Genomic DNA, 18,234 nt, shown 5'->3' with positions numbered 1-18,234 from the left:
CGGTTCGATTGCTAGTGCGAACAGCAGCGGGGACAGTGGGCATCCTTGTCTGGTGCCCCTGTGCAGCTGGAAGTATTGGGAGTTGGTATTGTTGGTCCGTACACTCGCCATGGGAGCGTTGTATAGGAGCTTTACCCAAGCGGTGAACCCTGTTCCAAGCCCGAACCGCTCCAGTACCTCTATGAGGTATTTCCATTCGACTCTGTCGAAGGCCTTTTCTGCGTCCAGGGAGACGATCACCTCTTGTGTTCTCTCCCCGGAGGGGGTCATTATCACGTTCAGCAGGCGCCTGATGTTCGCGGTAAGCTGTCTACCTTTGACGAATCCCGTCTGGTCCTCTGTGACCACCTCAGGTACACAGTCTTCTAGCCTTTTGGCTAGGATTTTGGCCAGTATTTTGGCGTCTGCGTTCAGCAGAGATATGGGTCTGTATGACCCACATTCCGTTGGGTCTTTGTCTTTCTTAGGTATCAGCGAGATTGAGGCCTGTGCTAACTTGGGTGGCAGTGTGCCCCTAGCTAGCGAGTCTGTGAACATCTCCCGCAGGTGCGGGGCCAGCGCTGTCGCGAATTTTTTGTAGAAGTCCGCCGGGAATCCGTCCGGTCCCGGCGCCTTCCCCGTCTGTATGGAGCTAATGCTCTCCATGATCTCTCCCAGTGCTAGTGGTGCTTCCAGATCCCGTTTTCTGCCCTCTCCCACGACTGGTATGTCCAGTCCATCAAGAAACCGGTTCATCCCAGCCTTCCCCGTTGGGGGCTCCGAGGTGTATAGCTCTTGGTAGAAGGCCTTGAAGGTTTCGTTAATCCTCTCTGGTTCTGTTTCCCACGTGCCTCTGGTACCTCTGATTTGCGCAATTTCCCTGCTGGCTGCCTGCTTTCTCAGCTGGTGTGCCAACAGGCGGCTGGCTTTGTCTCCGTGTTCGTACAGGGCCCCGCGTGCCTGGCGGAGTTGGTGTACTGCTTTCCTGGTGGAGAGCAGGTCAAAGTTCCTTTGTAATTCTTTTCTCTCCGCCAGGAGTCTATATTCAAATCTAAGATGAGATAGAAATCCTACCTTCGAAGAGGAGGTGGAGGCATAGTAGTATTGTCACTGGACTAGTGCTATTGTTACTGTACTAGTAAACCAGAGACCCAGGATCAAATCCTGAAATTTGCATTTAATTTTTAAAAATCTGGAATTAAAAGTCTAACGATGACCATGAAACCATTGTCGATTATTTTAAAAACCCTTCTGGTTCCCTAATGTCCTTTAGAGAAGGAAACCTGCCGTCCTTACCTGGTTTGGCCTACGTATGACTCCAGATCCACTGCAATGTGGTTGACTCTCAAACTGTCCCCTCAAGGGCAATTAGGGATGGGCAATAAATGCTGGCCCAGCCTGCGGTGCCCACATCCCATGAATGAATTTTTAAAAAATACATCAGGATGATGATCCAAATAAATGGCCTGCTGATTTACAGCATTTCCTTTGCTATAAAGTGAATGTGATACATAATGTGTTAGAATGCTTCCTTGCTCCAATGGCAAAGTACTTAAAGTAACCAGGATAGAGGAGTTGAAAGTTTTCTGTCTTGACTGGCTGGAAGGGTCAAATTGTAAATCTGACCAAACAACCCCTGAATATAAATATTACCAATTACTTATGGGAATTGTTAGTTATCCCAAACCTGAACCAATGCAACAGACAAATGATACTTCAAATAACAAAGTAAATTTTACTTTAATCGTTAAACAAAGATGCATCTTACACAATCATTCACCTTCAGCATTAATGGCATTACATAGATATACCATTTCACAGTATGATTTTTATTCACGCAGGTTAGGTCATGGTTCCTATCTGACCATAGTTGCTCATGGATACGGTTATTATTTGCAATGTACAATTCTGTGAACTGTGTAGCCCAGGGACACGACAGTTCTGAATCTGTAGCTTTCCAGTGTTTCTTTTCAACCGATCAACCAATAAGGTCATGGTTCGGCCGCCTCTGATAAAACAATCAGCTCTCTTTAGCTTTGAATCTTCAAGCAATCACAACATTTTTCAGGGTTTAGCTCCTTTTATTTACCACACATGACCTGCAAGAATTCCTTTACTGCCAAACAGAAATAAACTGACCTCCTTCCTGAAAGAGATTTGTGTTTTATCTCAAGAATTTCATGTGTTTTTCTTTCTGTCTTGATCTTGAGTGCTGATCACCTTCTGCCTCCAGCTTTCCTTTGTACCTGGCACATGCCTTCCATATCTTAACTCCCTTCCTGTTGGTACTGCTTCCAGGTGAAGTTTTGCCAAATTACATTGATGAGTATTTCTTAAACCTACAAAAGTATAGTTGATCTCTTTACAATTGACGCAAACTCTTAAAAGTCCTTTCCAAACATTCTTAAATACAATTACTGATTCTGCAGACATTTTAACGGAATTGCATATGAATTTGTGGAATCTCAAGACATTTCCTGGCAAGATCAAAGCAGAACACTGTTTACTAATTGGCAATTAACTCAAAGAAGTTAGAAAAAATTCTGGTTTGGGAAAATGGAAAACATCATACCCAGTTAATACATGCTTATTTGAAACTGAATTCTGTTTCAGTAAGGTAAAATCTGCCTGATTCATACTACACCGTAATGGGGCATATATGATGTGGATCCTATACAATAAGAATACATTTCCAGTATTAATTAACCCCTGAATTAAAATCCAGTACCACGAGTAAAGAAAAAAATCACCAGATTTGTTTTTGTGACTTGCTTGAGGATAAAGCTGTATTGGCAACATGTTGTTAAAAATTCACTACTAATAAAGATGTTACAGTGAAAACCGATGTTCAGAATTAAATTTCTTCATTTATCCTTATAGGTCAGACAGCATCTGTGAGGAGAAAACCATATTGACCTAAAATATTGGGGGGATTCTCTGGGTCCACGAGCTAGCGGTGGGATTCACGACAGCCCGTTGAAGCAGGTGTGGAGCAGAAAATGAGTTTCACGTCTGCTGTCAAACACATTGCGAGTCTCACGGCCCGGCCTTTCTTGCCGAACCTGACGAGGCTCCCTCCAAAGCCTGGCGCGATCATGCAAATACCTCATTAATCCTAATTTTACTATCATTATTGGAAAGGATTTCCTGGGATGCTCCAGCCCCTTCCCTCCCCCTGCCACCCCGCCCCCGCCCGCCAAGCTGGGAGTCCCATTGCCGTGAATTGGTGCAAGTCCTGAGAAACTGGGACATGATGGCCTGCACTCTGAGGGAGGGGGCAAGAGGGTGAGTAACCTTCTTGCACCTGCCAGGGTGCTGAGGAGGGTCTGTCAGGGGAGATGGGGTTTGGGGGAGGCTTGGGCTGGACTGGTGGAAGCTCAAATATGTGGTATTTACTGAGATGGGGGCCAATAGGCTGGACCTCCTATCTGCAAATTTAAATCCTTCAAATTGTGTGTCAGCACGTGACGATGAAAGACCTCTGAGAATACAGTGAAAGTCTTCCCATCCGTAGTCTTAAACACTTTAAATTGTCTTCCAGCATGATAAAATGAAACATCTATGAGATAAAGTTTTTTTTTAAATAAAAAAAAAAGTTTGTGTATCCAATTGATTTTTTCCAATTAAGGGGCAATTTAGCGTGGCCAATCTACCTAGCCTGCACATCTTTGGGTTGTGGGGGCGAAACCCACGCAAACATGGGGAGAATGTGCAAACCACAAAGACAGTGACCCAGGGCCGGGATCGAACCTGGGACCTCGGCGCCGTGAGGCTGCAGGGCTAACCCACTGCGCCACCGTGCTGCCCTCTGAGATAAAGTCAAAAGTCTTCCTTCAAATGTGGTGGAAACCTTTGAAGTGTTTTTCGTCCACATTCTATTTCATTGCCCTTTATCTTTTTCCAAGTCTGTGTCCATGTCTAGAAGCCTAAAAGGTTTGAACTGCGTTGTTTATATTCAATTTCAGGGACCATTGCCTTTTAAAAGCCTCTATTGACAGTTCCAGGCAGTTTCAAAGGAAGGATTACTGTTGTTTTATTCATATAGCTCTACAGGGATCCATTAAATCTGAAGTGCTTCATCTTTTGAGCAGCTGTTTTCCTAACTGCAGCTTTTTTTTTGTCCTCTTTTTTTTCTGAAGACTTTCCTAAAAGAGCAGGTGTGGGGGATGCACTCAGAGCACCTGGTGCGGTTTGAAGGGGGAGTTGCTGAGGTTGGGGGGGTGGGGTTTCTCAGCGATTTGATGGGGGAGAGGGTTCTGCAACACTATTCTGAGATCAAGTTGCCTATTTCCAAGGAGCGGAACGTTTCAGCAGGTCTATGCCCCGTCCCCCTCAGGGCCAACATAAAACCCGAGCCTATGAAAAACTGTCTCGGTGGCACTGAATGGTGTATCAGCATTTCTCCTCGTGCCAATGGGAATTGTTCAGGTGAATTGTGCACATTAACGCTGCTTCTCTCTCCACACAGGCCACTTGGTCTTTCCAGCACTTTCTGTTTTTATTTCAAATATCCAGTATTTTGATTTTGTCATCTTCTATTTTTATCTTGATTATATACTACTCATAGAGTGAGTAATTATTTTTTATAATTTCAGTTATTGGATTGGATTGAAGGAAAAGAAAGAAATATACGTGCATTGCTGTCAACCATGCATACTGTTCTATGGGAAGGAGAGACCAAATGGAAGCCTGTAGGAATGGCAGATCTGGTAACTCCTGAACAGGTGAAAAAAGTCTATCGGAAGGCAGTACTTGTTGTTCATCCTGATAAAGTAAGTTTCCTTTTCAATTAAGTATTCTTGTGCTAGCATTATTGTTTGGGGTACTGGGTAGACTGACGTAGATGCTTGTTTTTCACCCTACAGTGCATGGATCATGATTGTTGAACAATACCGTGGGTCTCTGTTCACTTAACTCCAGACTTCTTGGGCACTTCTCTGCGTTTCACTAGTTTCCTTAACTAGCTGTTTTTCAGAGCTCTGCACTTGTTTTCTTAATCAATATTCCATAGCATGGCTTATTTCCGAGAAAAGCTGTGAAAAATGTTCCTTCTCTATAGCCTTCTAAACCAGCTACTTCTAGCAGAGCTGTGAGAGTTGCCTACTCTCTCACTACCTATCCAACTGCTCAAAAATTAACTACATTAAAACTTAAAAGTTTTTCTTCCTTACTAGGCCCTAGTTGCTAAGCAACGCCTATGTGCTTATGGCTTTTATTTATTATTTATGCATTAACCCTCTCTACATACAATAGAAACACAGTTGGAACTTAACCAGCCCCCACACATGCCCTTTGTCCAGCATGAATCTAACTATAGGTTTTACTCTTCCAGGCACAGTAACATTGAATTAAGCCCACTCAAAACTATATCTTATTTATGTTTACTAATACTAATACAAATATTAATCCCTTAAAACTACCTTGATTTTCCAAACTGTTCAAAACCTGTGGAATCTTGTGGCTGTATACTCTTTAGCTTGTGTTTTTGATCTCAAACTGTAGTAATTTTAAACAAGTTATTGGGGGGTTGGGGGGGGGGAGGTTGTTGCCGGGTTCAGGTTTATAACAATACCTTTCTGTAAATTTAAAAAATTTAAACCAGAGGTGTGATAAAAATTGGAGTGATTCCCTTTCCCTAATCCCTCTGCCAACCACCCCCCCCCCCCCCCCCCCCTTGCTATCCTCCCTGGTCGGTCCCGGGGTTTGCTCCCCCTTTTCTCCCTTTGTCAGCTTCAGCCATTTTTTCTTGTGGATGAGTGGTGGGGGGGGGGGGGGGGGGGGGATGGGGATGGATTACCCCCCCCCCCCTCCCCCCCCTCCCCCGGGTTGTGCATCCCTGTTGTGCCTCCTTGTCTTTTGGGGTTTTTTCCCTGTCTAATCCTCCCAGTTCTCTACCCCCCCCCCCCCCCCCCCCCCCCCCTTACTGGCTGTTGTTGGCCTTAAACAGGTTTTGGAACAGGCCGACAAGTTGCCCCCATGCAGTAAGAAAGCCTTCCTCCGATCCTCGGATGGCGTATTTTGCCTTCCCCAGATGGAGAAATTCCGAAAGATCAGTGAGCCAGTCTGCAGCTAGCTGGATGGTGCTGCTGATCACCAGCCGATTAGGAAAGCGAAAGCTAGGGTGGCGGCCCTCCTGCCCATGTGTAGCTCTGGCTGCCCTGATACCCTGAAGATTGCCACTATTGGGCATTTCACCCAGATCTATTGGTGCTTCCATCTCCCTCCCCCCCCCCCCCCCCCCCCCCCATCTGTCCTCCCCCACAACCAGCATTTCCAGTCCGTCGAGGAACTGTTTCATCCCCACGTCCCCATCGGGGGGCTCGGAGGTGTTCAGTCCTCAGTAGAAGGTCTCAAATGTTTGGTTGATCTCTCTTAGTTCTGTTGCCAGCCTGCCCCTGTTATCCTTTACCTGTGCTAGTTCCCTCGTGGCTGCCTGCTTTGTCAGCTGGTGAGCAAATAGGCGGCCAGCCTCTTTCCGTGTTTGTAAAAGGTCCCCCGTACCTGGCGAAGTTGGTACACTACTTTCCTAGTGGATAGCAGGTTAAAGTTCATTTGCACCTTTTTACTCACCGCCAGTAGTTCTACGGTCGGGATCTCGGAGTATTTCCTGTCTACCTCCAGGATGGAGTCAATCAGCTGTTGCCTGGCCACCCTCTCTTCCCTATCTCTGCATGCCTTTGTAGGCTATTATTTCCCCTCAGATCATAATTGATGGAACCATCAATTCACCGGACACGTGTTTCCGATATGAATATAGGCTTTAATCGACTTACTACAGAACCAGCCTGTTACCCGTTGATGAACTCTCAGTGAACTGCAGGCTGACTCTGGATAAGGGTATTTATACAGCAGCACTAGGGGGAGGAGTTGTGGGCGGAGCCAAGGGTGGAGCCCTATACAAGCTCCTGAGCATTCCCAGAGCTACTCCCCCTAGTGGTCGGATAATGCTACTGCGCTTACAAAGATATAGGGCGAAATTCTCCCCCCCCCCACGACGGGTGGGAGAATAGGGGGAGGGCCTTCCCGACTTTTTTGACGCCCTCCCGCTATTCTCCCCCCCCCCCCCCCCCCCCCCCCCCGCCGAAATCCCGACAAGAATCGCTGCCGCCGTTTTTTTACGGCCGGCAGCGATTCTCAGCTGTTAGATGGGCCGAAGTCCCAGCCCTTTACGACCTTTTTACGAACGGCAAACACACCTGGTCCTGCCGTTCGTAAAAACGTTGTGACAAACTCGCAAAAAATAACCATGGCACCGATTGGCACGGCAGTACCACGGCCGTGCCAAGGGTGCCATGGGCCCGCGATCGGTGCCCACCGATCGCGGGCAGCAGGCCCGATGCCCGCGCACTATTTGTCCTTCCGCCGCCCCGCAGTATCAATACGCGGGGCGGCTGAGGGGCAACCCGGCCCGCGCATGCGCGGGTTTCGCGCAAAAACGCGATGACGTCACCCGCGCATGCGCGGGTGGAGTCTTCCCACCTGCGCATGCGCGGCTGACGTCATATGACGCGTCAGCCGGCGCTAACTCCGGCAAGCGGGCTTAACGATATTCGTTAAGCCCAACTTGCCGGAGCCTCCGACGTCGGGCTGCTAGCCCCGACCGGGGGACCAGAATCGGTCCCCCGTCGGGAAGGGGCGCGATACCGTAAAACCCGCCCGGGTTTTACGGCAGTTTTACGATTTCTCCCGTTTGGGGAGAATTTCGCCCACAGTGTGAATTATCATGTTACATTCACCACAATAGTCTTCGGGGCCTCCCAGAACGTGGAAGGTGAGACTTCCCCGTTCCGGTTGTTAGTCACATAGTCGCCTTTGGCCTGTTTTTTGGCCGAAGGCCTTGTAGGCCAGGAGGTCCGTGTCCGGTCTCCCATGTGGGGCACTGGGCACGGCTCATCTCCAACCCCATATCCACATAGTGAGGAGCATGGTAGGAGCTGACTATCGCGGAGTATTCTGTTCCTGTAATTCCTGGAAGCACCGATTTCCCCACTGCAAAGAATTCTATACGGGTGTACACCTTGTGCACTTGTGATAAAAACCAGACTTACCTGGTGGACGCGCCCCTGCACTCCAGGGATTCCCTTTGTTAGGGGCCATCCAAAATGACCGCGTTCGCCACTCTCCCCATGAGATTGGGTCCCTGCGTTCTGGGGTTTCCCTTTGTCCAGGGGGCACCCAACATGGCTGCTAACTGTCTGTACGCTACGTGGGTGTGCCCCTGCACTCCGGGGTCTCCCTTTGTTTAGTGACCCTCCAAAGTGGCTGATTGGACACCATCGTGATTCCTTGGCCTTCTCCATGCCTATCGAGGCCTGTGTCTGTCTCGCCGCCAACCCTTTCCCATCCTTCTGCCCTTTTTTGTTCCATGGGTGTGTTCTCCCCCCCACACCTTGGCCAGAAACTCCCTCTCCCCTGAGAAGTGCACCGCGGCCCCCTTTACTGCTTGTCTTCCCATGCTAATACGGTGGCTCACCTCCCTGGGCTGGTCTCACCCTGTCTTTGTTCTGTCTGCCCGTCTTCATCCCCTTCCTCGCCCCCTTCAACTGTTTCCCCCTCTCCTCACTTCCATCTCTCTGTCCTCTACTGTAGCCCGAGAATACGGCAGCGCAGTCCCGCACAAACACATCCATTCAACAGATCTTGGTCCCGTTTCGTCCTTCACTTTCCATCATTTTTCCCGCTGCCCTCACCGTTGCTGCATTTGTTCCTTTTCTAGATAGTTGGTCTTCACGAACTCCTCTGCCTCCGCTGGGGTGCTGAAGTAATGTTCTTTTCCGTTATAGGTTACCCAGAGTCTGGCCGGGAACAACATGCCTAACCTCACCCCACTCTTGTAAAGCGCCGATTTCGCCTTATTGAATTTGGCCCATCTTTTTGCGAGGTCAGCCCCAATATTCTGATAGACCAATATTCTGTGTCCTTCCACCTCAGGATCTTTTCCCGGTTCTGGACCGGTGCAGCTTCGCAATGATCACTCTCTGCTGCTCCCCAGTCTTGGGTTTTGACCGGAGCAACCTGTGTGCCCTGTCGAGTTCTGGGGGGTTTGGGGAGCTCTTCCTCCTGACCAGGTTGCCCAGCATGTGGGCGATGTAGGCCATTGGGTCCCTTCCCTCCACCCACTCTGGCAGATCCACAATACGGATGTTCTGTCGCCTGGACCTGTTTTCCTGGTCCTCTACCTTTCCCCTCAGGATCCCTAGGGCCGTCACCAACCTCTTCATCTCGGTTTCCAAAGCCACGATTCTATCACTCTGGTTGCCACCAGACCCAGGTCCAGGATCGTCCTTTCCTGGGCTTCCATCTTCTTTTCCAGGCCATCTATCGTCAACTGGAGGACGGCCGTCGCTTCCGTCGCCACCTCCTTCTCCACCTTTTTCCTCACCACCTGGAATTCCATTTTGATCACCTCCCTCATGGTGCCCAGTTCTTTTTTTACGGAATATCTGCCATCCCTCCCCGGTGTAGTGGCGGCGCCACTGCCTGTTCATGCACCTCTGTTTGTGTCGTGGCCGCCCCTCTCTTGTCTCGGCAAGGCCTCTGCCTCGCCTCATGCGTCTGCTGGTCCGCTGGCTCCTGCCCCTTGCTGCCGCTTCAGCCTTCTCACCGGCCCTTTGAACTCCCGTTTGCCGGCATAATAGAGGGAGTTTTAACCCTTTCAGCACTTATTGGGTTAACTAAAAGTTTATTTTAAACTAATTTCAATACTACGTCTAAAAACTATACCCATCAGTTAGAAACATCCTGTCCTTGTGACTAGATCACACTGGGTCCATTTCAGTAATTTCCAGTTGATGCCAGTATTACAGCTGTAGTGGAACAGATTTGCAACGGGAGCAGTTTGCTCTGGTGCAAAAGAACAGGTAGGATGCTATCAAGGACCATAACTGTTGCTGTGTCTAGTGCACTCAGTCATCTCTAAATGGCATGTAGATAAGTGACTATGTTGGAGAGCAGCATCTTGATGACTCTGAGGAGGTGGCCAATGGGATTGCCGAATGATTTTGGTTAAGCACTCTTGTCTTTAAAACCCACGTCCTGGCACCACCATGGTTGAGGATTTGGATATTAATGGAGTCTCCACTTTCCGTTGGTTATCTATTTATATACCACCATTCCTGACTGGATGTGCTTGAGTTGAGAGCTTTGCTCTGATCCTCCAAAGATTGTAGGACAGCTTTTCTCTGTCTTTAACCTGCTGCTTTTGCTGTTGCTGCACTCAGTTGTACCAATTCTGAGGTGTACCTGGCATTTCATCTGACATGCCCTTATGCAATCCCATTGTGCCTATAATTGGTTTCCTAGCTTAATGTTGAACAAGATACTAGGCCATGAGATTAAAAATGATGGTAGTGTGTAGCTCTGCTGCTGATAACCTATAACATCTCACGGGTGCCCACTTTTGGATCTGTCCTTCGTCTGTCACACAAGGAATGATGGTAGTGACCCAAAACTCAATGAAGGGTGTGCGCACTATGAATTTGACACATTGGCCAAGGTCTTCTAATCCAGGTCAGAAATCCTATTTCTGACCTTGATCAGGCAAAAATCACTGCACATTTACAGCCAGTTTTTCTGAGCAATCCTTCACATACCACCCAATTCAGCAAACATCACAGACAATCCACACACAAATCACACCTTATTGAAAAATAGCCATGGAGAGGGGAGAGGTGGGTTGGGCAGCAAGATTAGTGTGCTGGGTAGGGTAGCGGGATGGTGAGGTGGGTAGGTGAAAAGAGGGAGGTGGCTGGGGTAGAGTTCAAGGTTAATGGCTAAAATGAGCTGTGGGGTGTTGGGTTGGGGAGCCTAGTCGGGTAGGGGTAGCGGTTGGGTGGGTGGGGATGTTCAGGTTGGTTGTTGAGGTGGTAATTGGGGATGTCAGTCTGAATGTTGGAGGGGCCAGTTGTATAGTTACCCAGGTGTTACCCAGGCTTTTCTCTATCTATTATTCCCAGGGTAACCATCTGGGTAAGTAAGTTTGAACTGTCTGAAGTTGCAGATCTAACTGAGTTGGAGACCTTCATTTCATTTCACCTTTTTGAAAGGTCCCTGGTGAAACTTCTTGGGCAATTCCCACAGAGTCCTTGCGTTGAGACTTCAAGGGTTTCCAAAAGATATGAGGTATACTGGTCTCTGTCTATCCAGAGATGAGAAAATCTGGGCCATAACCTTTTAGGACAGTGCTCATTCCCCTGTTTTTATCCTGGATAGGCAGATCTGTAACTGATGAGGACAATGTCAAGGAGGTTACAACCTCATGTTGGTTTCCTTACCATCTTGTACAAGCTGGGGCAGTTATTTATTTCCGTGCTTGACCAGTGTAGTTGGTGGCGGGGGGTAAATATTATTCTGTAATTGACTATAGTTAGTACTTTGTTTGACCAGTGGGACAGCTCTGCCAATTTGAGTACCTGTCTCCAGATACTGAGGAGGACTTTCAGGGCCAGTTAAGTGACGTGACACCTCTTGACTTGGTGCAATTTTAGGCTCATTGTCAATAGATCTGCACACTGTTTTCCCTATGTTTGAACTATATAGCAGTTTTTCATAGTCAAGTGACTTGCTAGGCATTTCAGAGGGTATTAAATGCAACTGGGAGCTGCATGTACGTTAGTCCAGGTAGGTGAGACAGCATGCTTTTTTTTTGAAGGACATTAGTGGATCAGTGGATTTTTTAAATACTTCAGCTTTATGGTTGGTTTTTGGATATCCACAAATTGTCCAAGCTTTTATGCCTGCTGATTATAAGCATCCATAATATGGTCCATGTATAAATTTTAAATCTACATCCTCATTAATTAAAGTCACTAATGCAAAGAAGATTTGGGTGTCTAGGGTATTCTGATTTAGGGGTTGTTCACATAAGAGCCAATAGCATTAAGAACAAATGTTTTCAAACTTCTAGGTTCAAAATGCAAACTGGACAAACAAATATTGAGCTGATATTTGCTGTGGAAATAATGAGGCTGGTAGTGCTCATCATAATTTGCATGTAAATCATGCAGCAACTTCCAGTGCACTCACTAACAGTCAAAAGTGACAATCTGAAGTTGCCACTCAAACTGTTCAAACAACATATTGCCATCTGTCTCCTCATTCAAATGTGTCAAATGGATATAGTTCCTGTACTTGTATATGGAAGTCAATTAATGCTCTTATAAAGTAGAGCTTTGTCCATTCTGCGAAAGTACATTGTGTGGTAAATCTAAATTATTGTTGAACTTTGAAACTGAAAATGAACTTTTACAAGTGTGGTATCTCAATTCCCTCAGCTTTTAATTGTTGTTGGAGATTGTAATTTTTATTTTTTCCTTTTTCTTGTATCTCTCAACTTGAACTTTATTCCTCTTTTCAGTTCCTAATTTGACATTTAGTCCATTGTTTGCATTTACACATTCAACTCGAGCTCTGTGCTTTCATTGACAATCTTCAATCTGATTGATTGAGTTGCACAGTTGTTTGACCAGATCCAAGATCCAATGTTGAAGATGCTACAGTATCTTGTAGACAACAACTTGTTCTGCAAAAACCTATAGAAAGTCTATTGATAAGTGCAAGTCTTAATGAACAGCCGGTGTTATTAAATCACCAAACAGATTAAAATCTGTTTAATTAAGAATAGAATATACATAAGCGTTAGATTTCCATGGTTTGCGGACCTCATGAAGTCAGAGTGCCATAATTTATACACCTATGCCGTGGAGTGTTCCTGATGATTATTGGTATAAAGACCCTGGAGGCTGAGTAATTGAGTAAACGCTAATTTATCCATGGTCAAAGGAAACAGCTGCTACTGTGACTGCACAGTGTAAATCCCAGTCAGGGCTACCAACATGATGGTCCTCTGCCTGCGAGTGGAGAAGTTCGTATTCCACGAGTCCCATGGGGAGATCGTTTTAGGGTATCCCCATGGCCTTGGGGTTATTACACCCCTCTGCCCCCTCCCCCAAGTCTGAAAGTTCCCCTTCAGTAGCCATCTGAAGGGCTTTCCTCACTGCTTTGCACACGTTTGTCCTTCTGCCAGAGGTAGCATATAGCGATTCATTGATCACATTTTTCGAGATGAACAGCAGAGGGACACTGCCGGGGGCCCGGCTCCAGACGCGCCGTAGTCCATGAGTGCGGATGCTTCCATGTCCATCTCCAAGCACATGTCGTCATCATCATCCTGATGGGCCAGATGTTGGAAGCATGGTCGTGTCTGACTAATCTGTTACAATTATTTGAGTATGTAACAAGGAAGGTAGACAAAGGAGAACCAGTGGATGTGATCTATTTAAATTTCCAGAAGACCTTTGACAAGTTGCCACATAGGAGGCCCTTGAGTAGGAGGCAGTTAAATAAGTTAAGAGCCCATGGTGTTAAGGGTAAGATGGCATGGATAGAGGATCGGCTGTCTGGCAGAAGGCAGAGAGTAGGGATAAAGGGATCTTTTTCAGGATGGCACCTGGTGACAAGTGGTGTGCCTCAGGGGTCGGTGTTGGGACCACAACTTTTCACAATATACATTAATGACCTGGAAGAAGGAACTGAGGGCACTGTTGGTAATTTGCAGATGATACAAAGATGTGCAGAGAGACAGGTAGTATTGAGGAAGCAGGGGTGCTGCAGCAGGACTTGGACAGGCTAGAAGAGTGGGCAAAGAAGTGGCAGATGGAATCCAATGTGGAAAAGTGTGAGGTTATGCATTTGGAAAGGGGAATGGAGGCATAGACTATTTTCTAAATGGGAAAAGGCTTGGGAAATCAGAAGCACAAAGAGACTTAGGAGTCCTAGTTCAAGATTCTCTTCAGGTTAACGTGCAGATTCAGTCAACAGTTAGGAAGGCAAATGCAATGTTAGCATTCTTGTCGAGAGGACTACAATACAAAAGCAGGGTTGTACTGCTGAGGCTGTATATGGCTCTGGTCAGTCACAATTTGGAATATTGTGAGCTTTGAAAAATACTTTTCCATTTCTGCTGTACCACAACTGTAGAGTGGGCGGTGTGCTCCCCATACCACAATCTATTAAAAGTTGTGGGTCAGGTGAACTCCATGATACACTTCGGGGTTCTCTAAACCCTGGCCCATAACAATTACTTAATAAAATGTGAGAAGGAAATAATAAAATGTAACATACATGCAAATTAGAAATGAGAAGTGAGTCCAAAAATAAAAGTTTAAAAACGATATAAGAATCCGTGTTTGACTTGTCCATGAGGAGTAGATGGTGAAATGCTGCGGTTGTTAAGTTGGGTGACTCTGGTAGCACTGAATTCAGCTGTTTAGAAGTTGATTTGGAGATTCCTGGTTCTGCAAGTTACCTGAAAGGAATTGTCCTGCTTCTGTTCTGACTGTGGCTTTTCTGACTCACTTCCAACAATTAGAGAGCAAGAGCAACTTTACCTGCCATTGCAGGGATTCCTAGTGAATGTTCCCTAGCTGTGATCTTCAACGCACAGTAGATCTAGAATACCAGACTGGCATACATTGACCAGAGTTGCAAAGGCATGTCAAAATACTGCCTCTTAGGAGATTAAATGTCATTGCATTTGATTAGATGCCTTAATAAGAAAGATAAGCGATATGGTGGTGTTGTAAGTAGAAGGACTTGGCTCAATAGAGCTCTACTGTTCTTTTATCATTCCATATAATTTCCTTGTGAATAATGTATGAAATCATTGTTTATACCTTTGCCTAATTTTAGTTTATGTAGCCAACTGCACAAGCTATTCCTTTTCTCATTTAAATTAGAAGAAAAAATCAGTAGATAGAATAACTAGTGTTTAGCCAGTGATGGTTTATTTCTTAAATGATTTTCTGCACTAACTGAGATTCATTTTCACTTGCAGGCCACTGGTGAGCCATATGAACAATATGCCAAGATGATATTCATGGAACTGAATGATGCCTGGTCAGAGTTTGAAAGTCAAGGTCAAAAGCCTCTGTACTAATTTAATGCAAGCTACTTGCCTGTGTTTCCAGTTGACTCTCTGTACCTGTGCTGAATGATTTTTTTTGCTTTAAATGTTGATGTACATTGCTTTCCTTTGGTAAATCTGTATTCAGGCATTTACTGCATTAATTATTTAGATGACACTCCCCTGTAATGAGCTATTGTTTTAATGACCTGTTATCCTTTCACATGAGGTTTTGTAAGGAATATATTGAAAACAGAAATGCAAACATGGGAATATCGTTTGAGATAAAGGTGACATTTGACTCTTTCCTTGCGATCTCGATTTTTGTTTGCAATGTAATATGTAGCGTACTGCCTAAATCTTATCTCTATGCACACCTTTTCACTTTGCACTGGAATATGTTGCTTGTGATTTCAAATTTATCACATTACAGTTGTACATGTGTTTTTTTTTCATTTGAAATCCGTATAATAGTGTAGTTGAGGCTGTTACTAATTGCTGGGCAATGTAACAACGCTTGGTCCGTAATAAGAGAAAACATTTCTGATGAGCATTACAAAATCATATCTAGACTTGTCTTCTCCTGATAATATTGATCAGTATTACTCATTAACAACCTCAGTCAGCATCTGGCTTCAGGGCCACTCGGGATTGTTGCAATAAGCTCCATTGTGAATCAAGATGGTGTGGCTCTGTTTCCCACAAATTGAGCTCCGGCTATTGAGAATGCCATTGTGAACAGTTGCCAAGTAGAAGTCATGTGCAGTCTCACAGGAACAAGAGGAAAAAACTACAGGACCAATAATTCTACTTACCATAAGTAACCAAGAACATTCAATTGGTTTCTTTTGCTGAAGTGAAGGAAAGGAATTTAGCATTGATCCTGTGGAAGAGAAACAGGCAGGCTATGAATAAAGGCCAAAAGGCACAAACAACAGAAAGTCTTTGGAAGAGACCAAATGGCACTGGACTGTATTATGAGCACTATTTGTACAGATGGAAAAAACATTTTCAGACTGCTTCCTATATTTAATGGAAAATTTCAGATCTTCACTCTAGAGCATTATTCCAAATGTTTTGTTTAAAACATGTACCATTTTGTTCATATGTACAATATATGATTTCTTGGAATGTTCCATTTTTAAGATGCTTTATTATGCAGTCTGCGATATTGCAGGACAGTTAAACGATTTATTGTCCACTCACAACAGACTGTGAATCATGTCATCATTAATATTACAGAGTACAAGAGCTTTACAGTGTAATCTTTAGGTCTGCATTTTACAGTACAGGAAATGTCATGTTAACCTTGATCTATTACTTGTGTGTTCTTGTGGGGTAGAGTCGGGTGGGGTGGGGAGACGAGGGAGGGTAGATGAGAGAAAATTGAGTTTGAGTTTATGACAAGTCTGTGTTTGCTACATCTGATGTCAAGTTATTTGAAATATGGCTATTCATAAAATGTCTGTAATTTGTAGAATATTGTCTTCATTCTAAATTGTACATAACACTGGCTGTAATTGATATGAAATAAACATAAATGTGTATTGCGGAAAGTTGACTTTTGTAGTTGTAGTGCAGATCAAACTGCAACTGATTTCTGCTTTTATCCAAACAATTATTGAGTAAATGTCCATTTACAAAATAACACCTTTGATCAAAATCCTTTAATTTGCTCGATGACAGACATGTGTTGGGATAGATATTCTAATGATTTCATGAACCTGAAGATCTATTTCAAGAAATGCAACATATCACATCAATGCCTGGGAGACCCTTGCTCAGAAGAGACATACTTGGAGGAACCTCCTGATTGAAGGGACACAATTCTTCAAGAACACCTGATGGCAAAAGGAGGTCCAGTCAAGGAGCCTGAGAAAGGAATTCCAGCGATCTTCCAAGGACCGACCCCACCTCCGGGGAAACTCCTGTCAAGTGAGTGATTGAAGATGCGACTCCAGGATCAGGCTCGTCATTCTATAATGTCCCATTTTAAATGGTCCTGCTGGTTGGGGCTAATTAGTCACTCACTGTTGGTGCGAGGCATCAATGATGGATATTTGTCTGTTGTGTAATTCAACTATCCTAGGTGGTAAACATAGATGACGTTATCACATTTGACCAAGATGACTGGAATGTATAAGCCTCCTTTATCTGTGACTCTAGCAATGCTTGTATACCTTGACGATTCCAAAAGTCTCTGCAGTCTTTGACCACTTTGTACAGTTTCAATAGAACATACAGTGCAGAAAGAGGCTATTTGGCCCATCTAGTCGGCACCAACCCACTTAAGCCCTCACTTCCACCCTATCCCCGTAACCCAATAACCCCTCTCTAACATTTTTTGGTCACTAAGGGCAATTTATCATGGCCAATCCACCTAACCTGCACGTATTTGGACTGTGGAAGGAAACTGGAGCACCCGGAGGAAACCCACGCAGACACGGGGAGAATGTGCCGACTCTGCATTGACAGTGACCCAGCGGGGAATCGAACCTGGACCCCGGTGCTGTGAAGCCACAGTGCTATCCGCTTGTGCTACCGTGCTGCCCAATCCTGTACAATTTATCTCCTTTCCTTTTTTATTTGGTTTTGGAAACCAGAGGCTTCCTACAAATTTCCCATTTCCTCAGTGATTTCTGTATATTGCTAAAACACCAGGTCACAAATTTCAAGCTGATGCGTGCCTCATTGGCACGACAGGTCCAATTTTGTATTCAATTAGGGCGTGCACACTTCTGGTGTAGGTGCTATTTTGGTGAGGGATTAACCCACATGCAGGTATGCAGAATAGGCAGATCTGGGTGCAATTTAACCACCATGTTGCGCCCGGCGTGAATCTAGGCATGCCGGTTAAATCGTAGGAAAGGTCAAAATCAAACTTTGTGCCAGTCGCGAATCGGTTTGTTATCAAACCGGCTCCCTCCCAATGGCAAATTCCAGATCAGGGCCAGAGTGAAGTGCAGAGCATTAACCCCAATTTGCACCAATTTCCATCTCATTAGTGAGATTGAAGTAGAGATAGCTTCCCAGGAATTAACTGGCTCCCCCAGCAGGAAGTCACGTGGGTGTCGTTTAGTGCTCCATTTTAAAACGTGAAGCGGGCGCTATGGCTGCTGAGGGAATCCGAGGAGGTGAATAGCCATTTTCATTTTTGTGCATGCAGTTCAAGGGCACTGGTGCTGCAGCCCCTGGGCTGAAGGGGGTTGCTGAAGTGTTCCAGGTTGGGGGTCACCCCTGGGCTTTGGTGGTGTGAGGGGCTTTCTGTCCATGAGGTCTTCAAGCCATCTCTAAAAATTGTGGACACCCATAACAGTGGCAACTACAGCTGCTGCCTGTCTATCACATCAAAC

The 18,234-nt window shown here is 45.5% G+C and overlaps 1 protein-coding gene across 6 annotated transcripts in view; it reads left to right on the top strand.

Moving 5' to 3' along the window:
* dnajc6 (DnaJ (Hsp40) homolog, subfamily C, member 6) overlaps window positions 1-16,437 on the top strand; it is a 210,302-nt gene extending 193,865 nt beyond the window's left edge. For all 6 annotated transcript variants that reach the window (XM_038794472.1, XM_038794471.1, XM_038794473.1 and 3 more), the window contains 2 exons: window positions 4,575-4,751; window positions 14,813-16,437. In XM_038794472.1, the coding sequence (XP_038650400.1) occupies window positions 4,575-4,751; window positions 14,813-14,914 (279 nt within the window). In that variant the 3' untranslated portion in view covers window positions 14,915-16,437. The remainder of the gene's footprint in view (window positions 1-4,574; window positions 4,752-14,812) is intronic.
* Window positions 16,438-18,234: the final 1,797 nt, after the last annotated feature.

This window comes from Scyliorhinus canicula, chromosome 4 (genome assembly GCF_902713615.1).
Source record: "Scyliorhinus canicula chromosome 4, sScyCan1.1, whole genome shotgun sequence".
Classification (NCBI taxonomy): domain Eukaryota; kingdom Metazoa; phylum Chordata; class Chondrichthyes; order Carcharhiniformes; family Scyliorhinidae; genus Scyliorhinus; species Scyliorhinus canicula.
The sequence above is the reverse complement of the archived record's forward strand: the minus strand, read 5'-3'. Positions and strand labels throughout refer to the sequence as shown.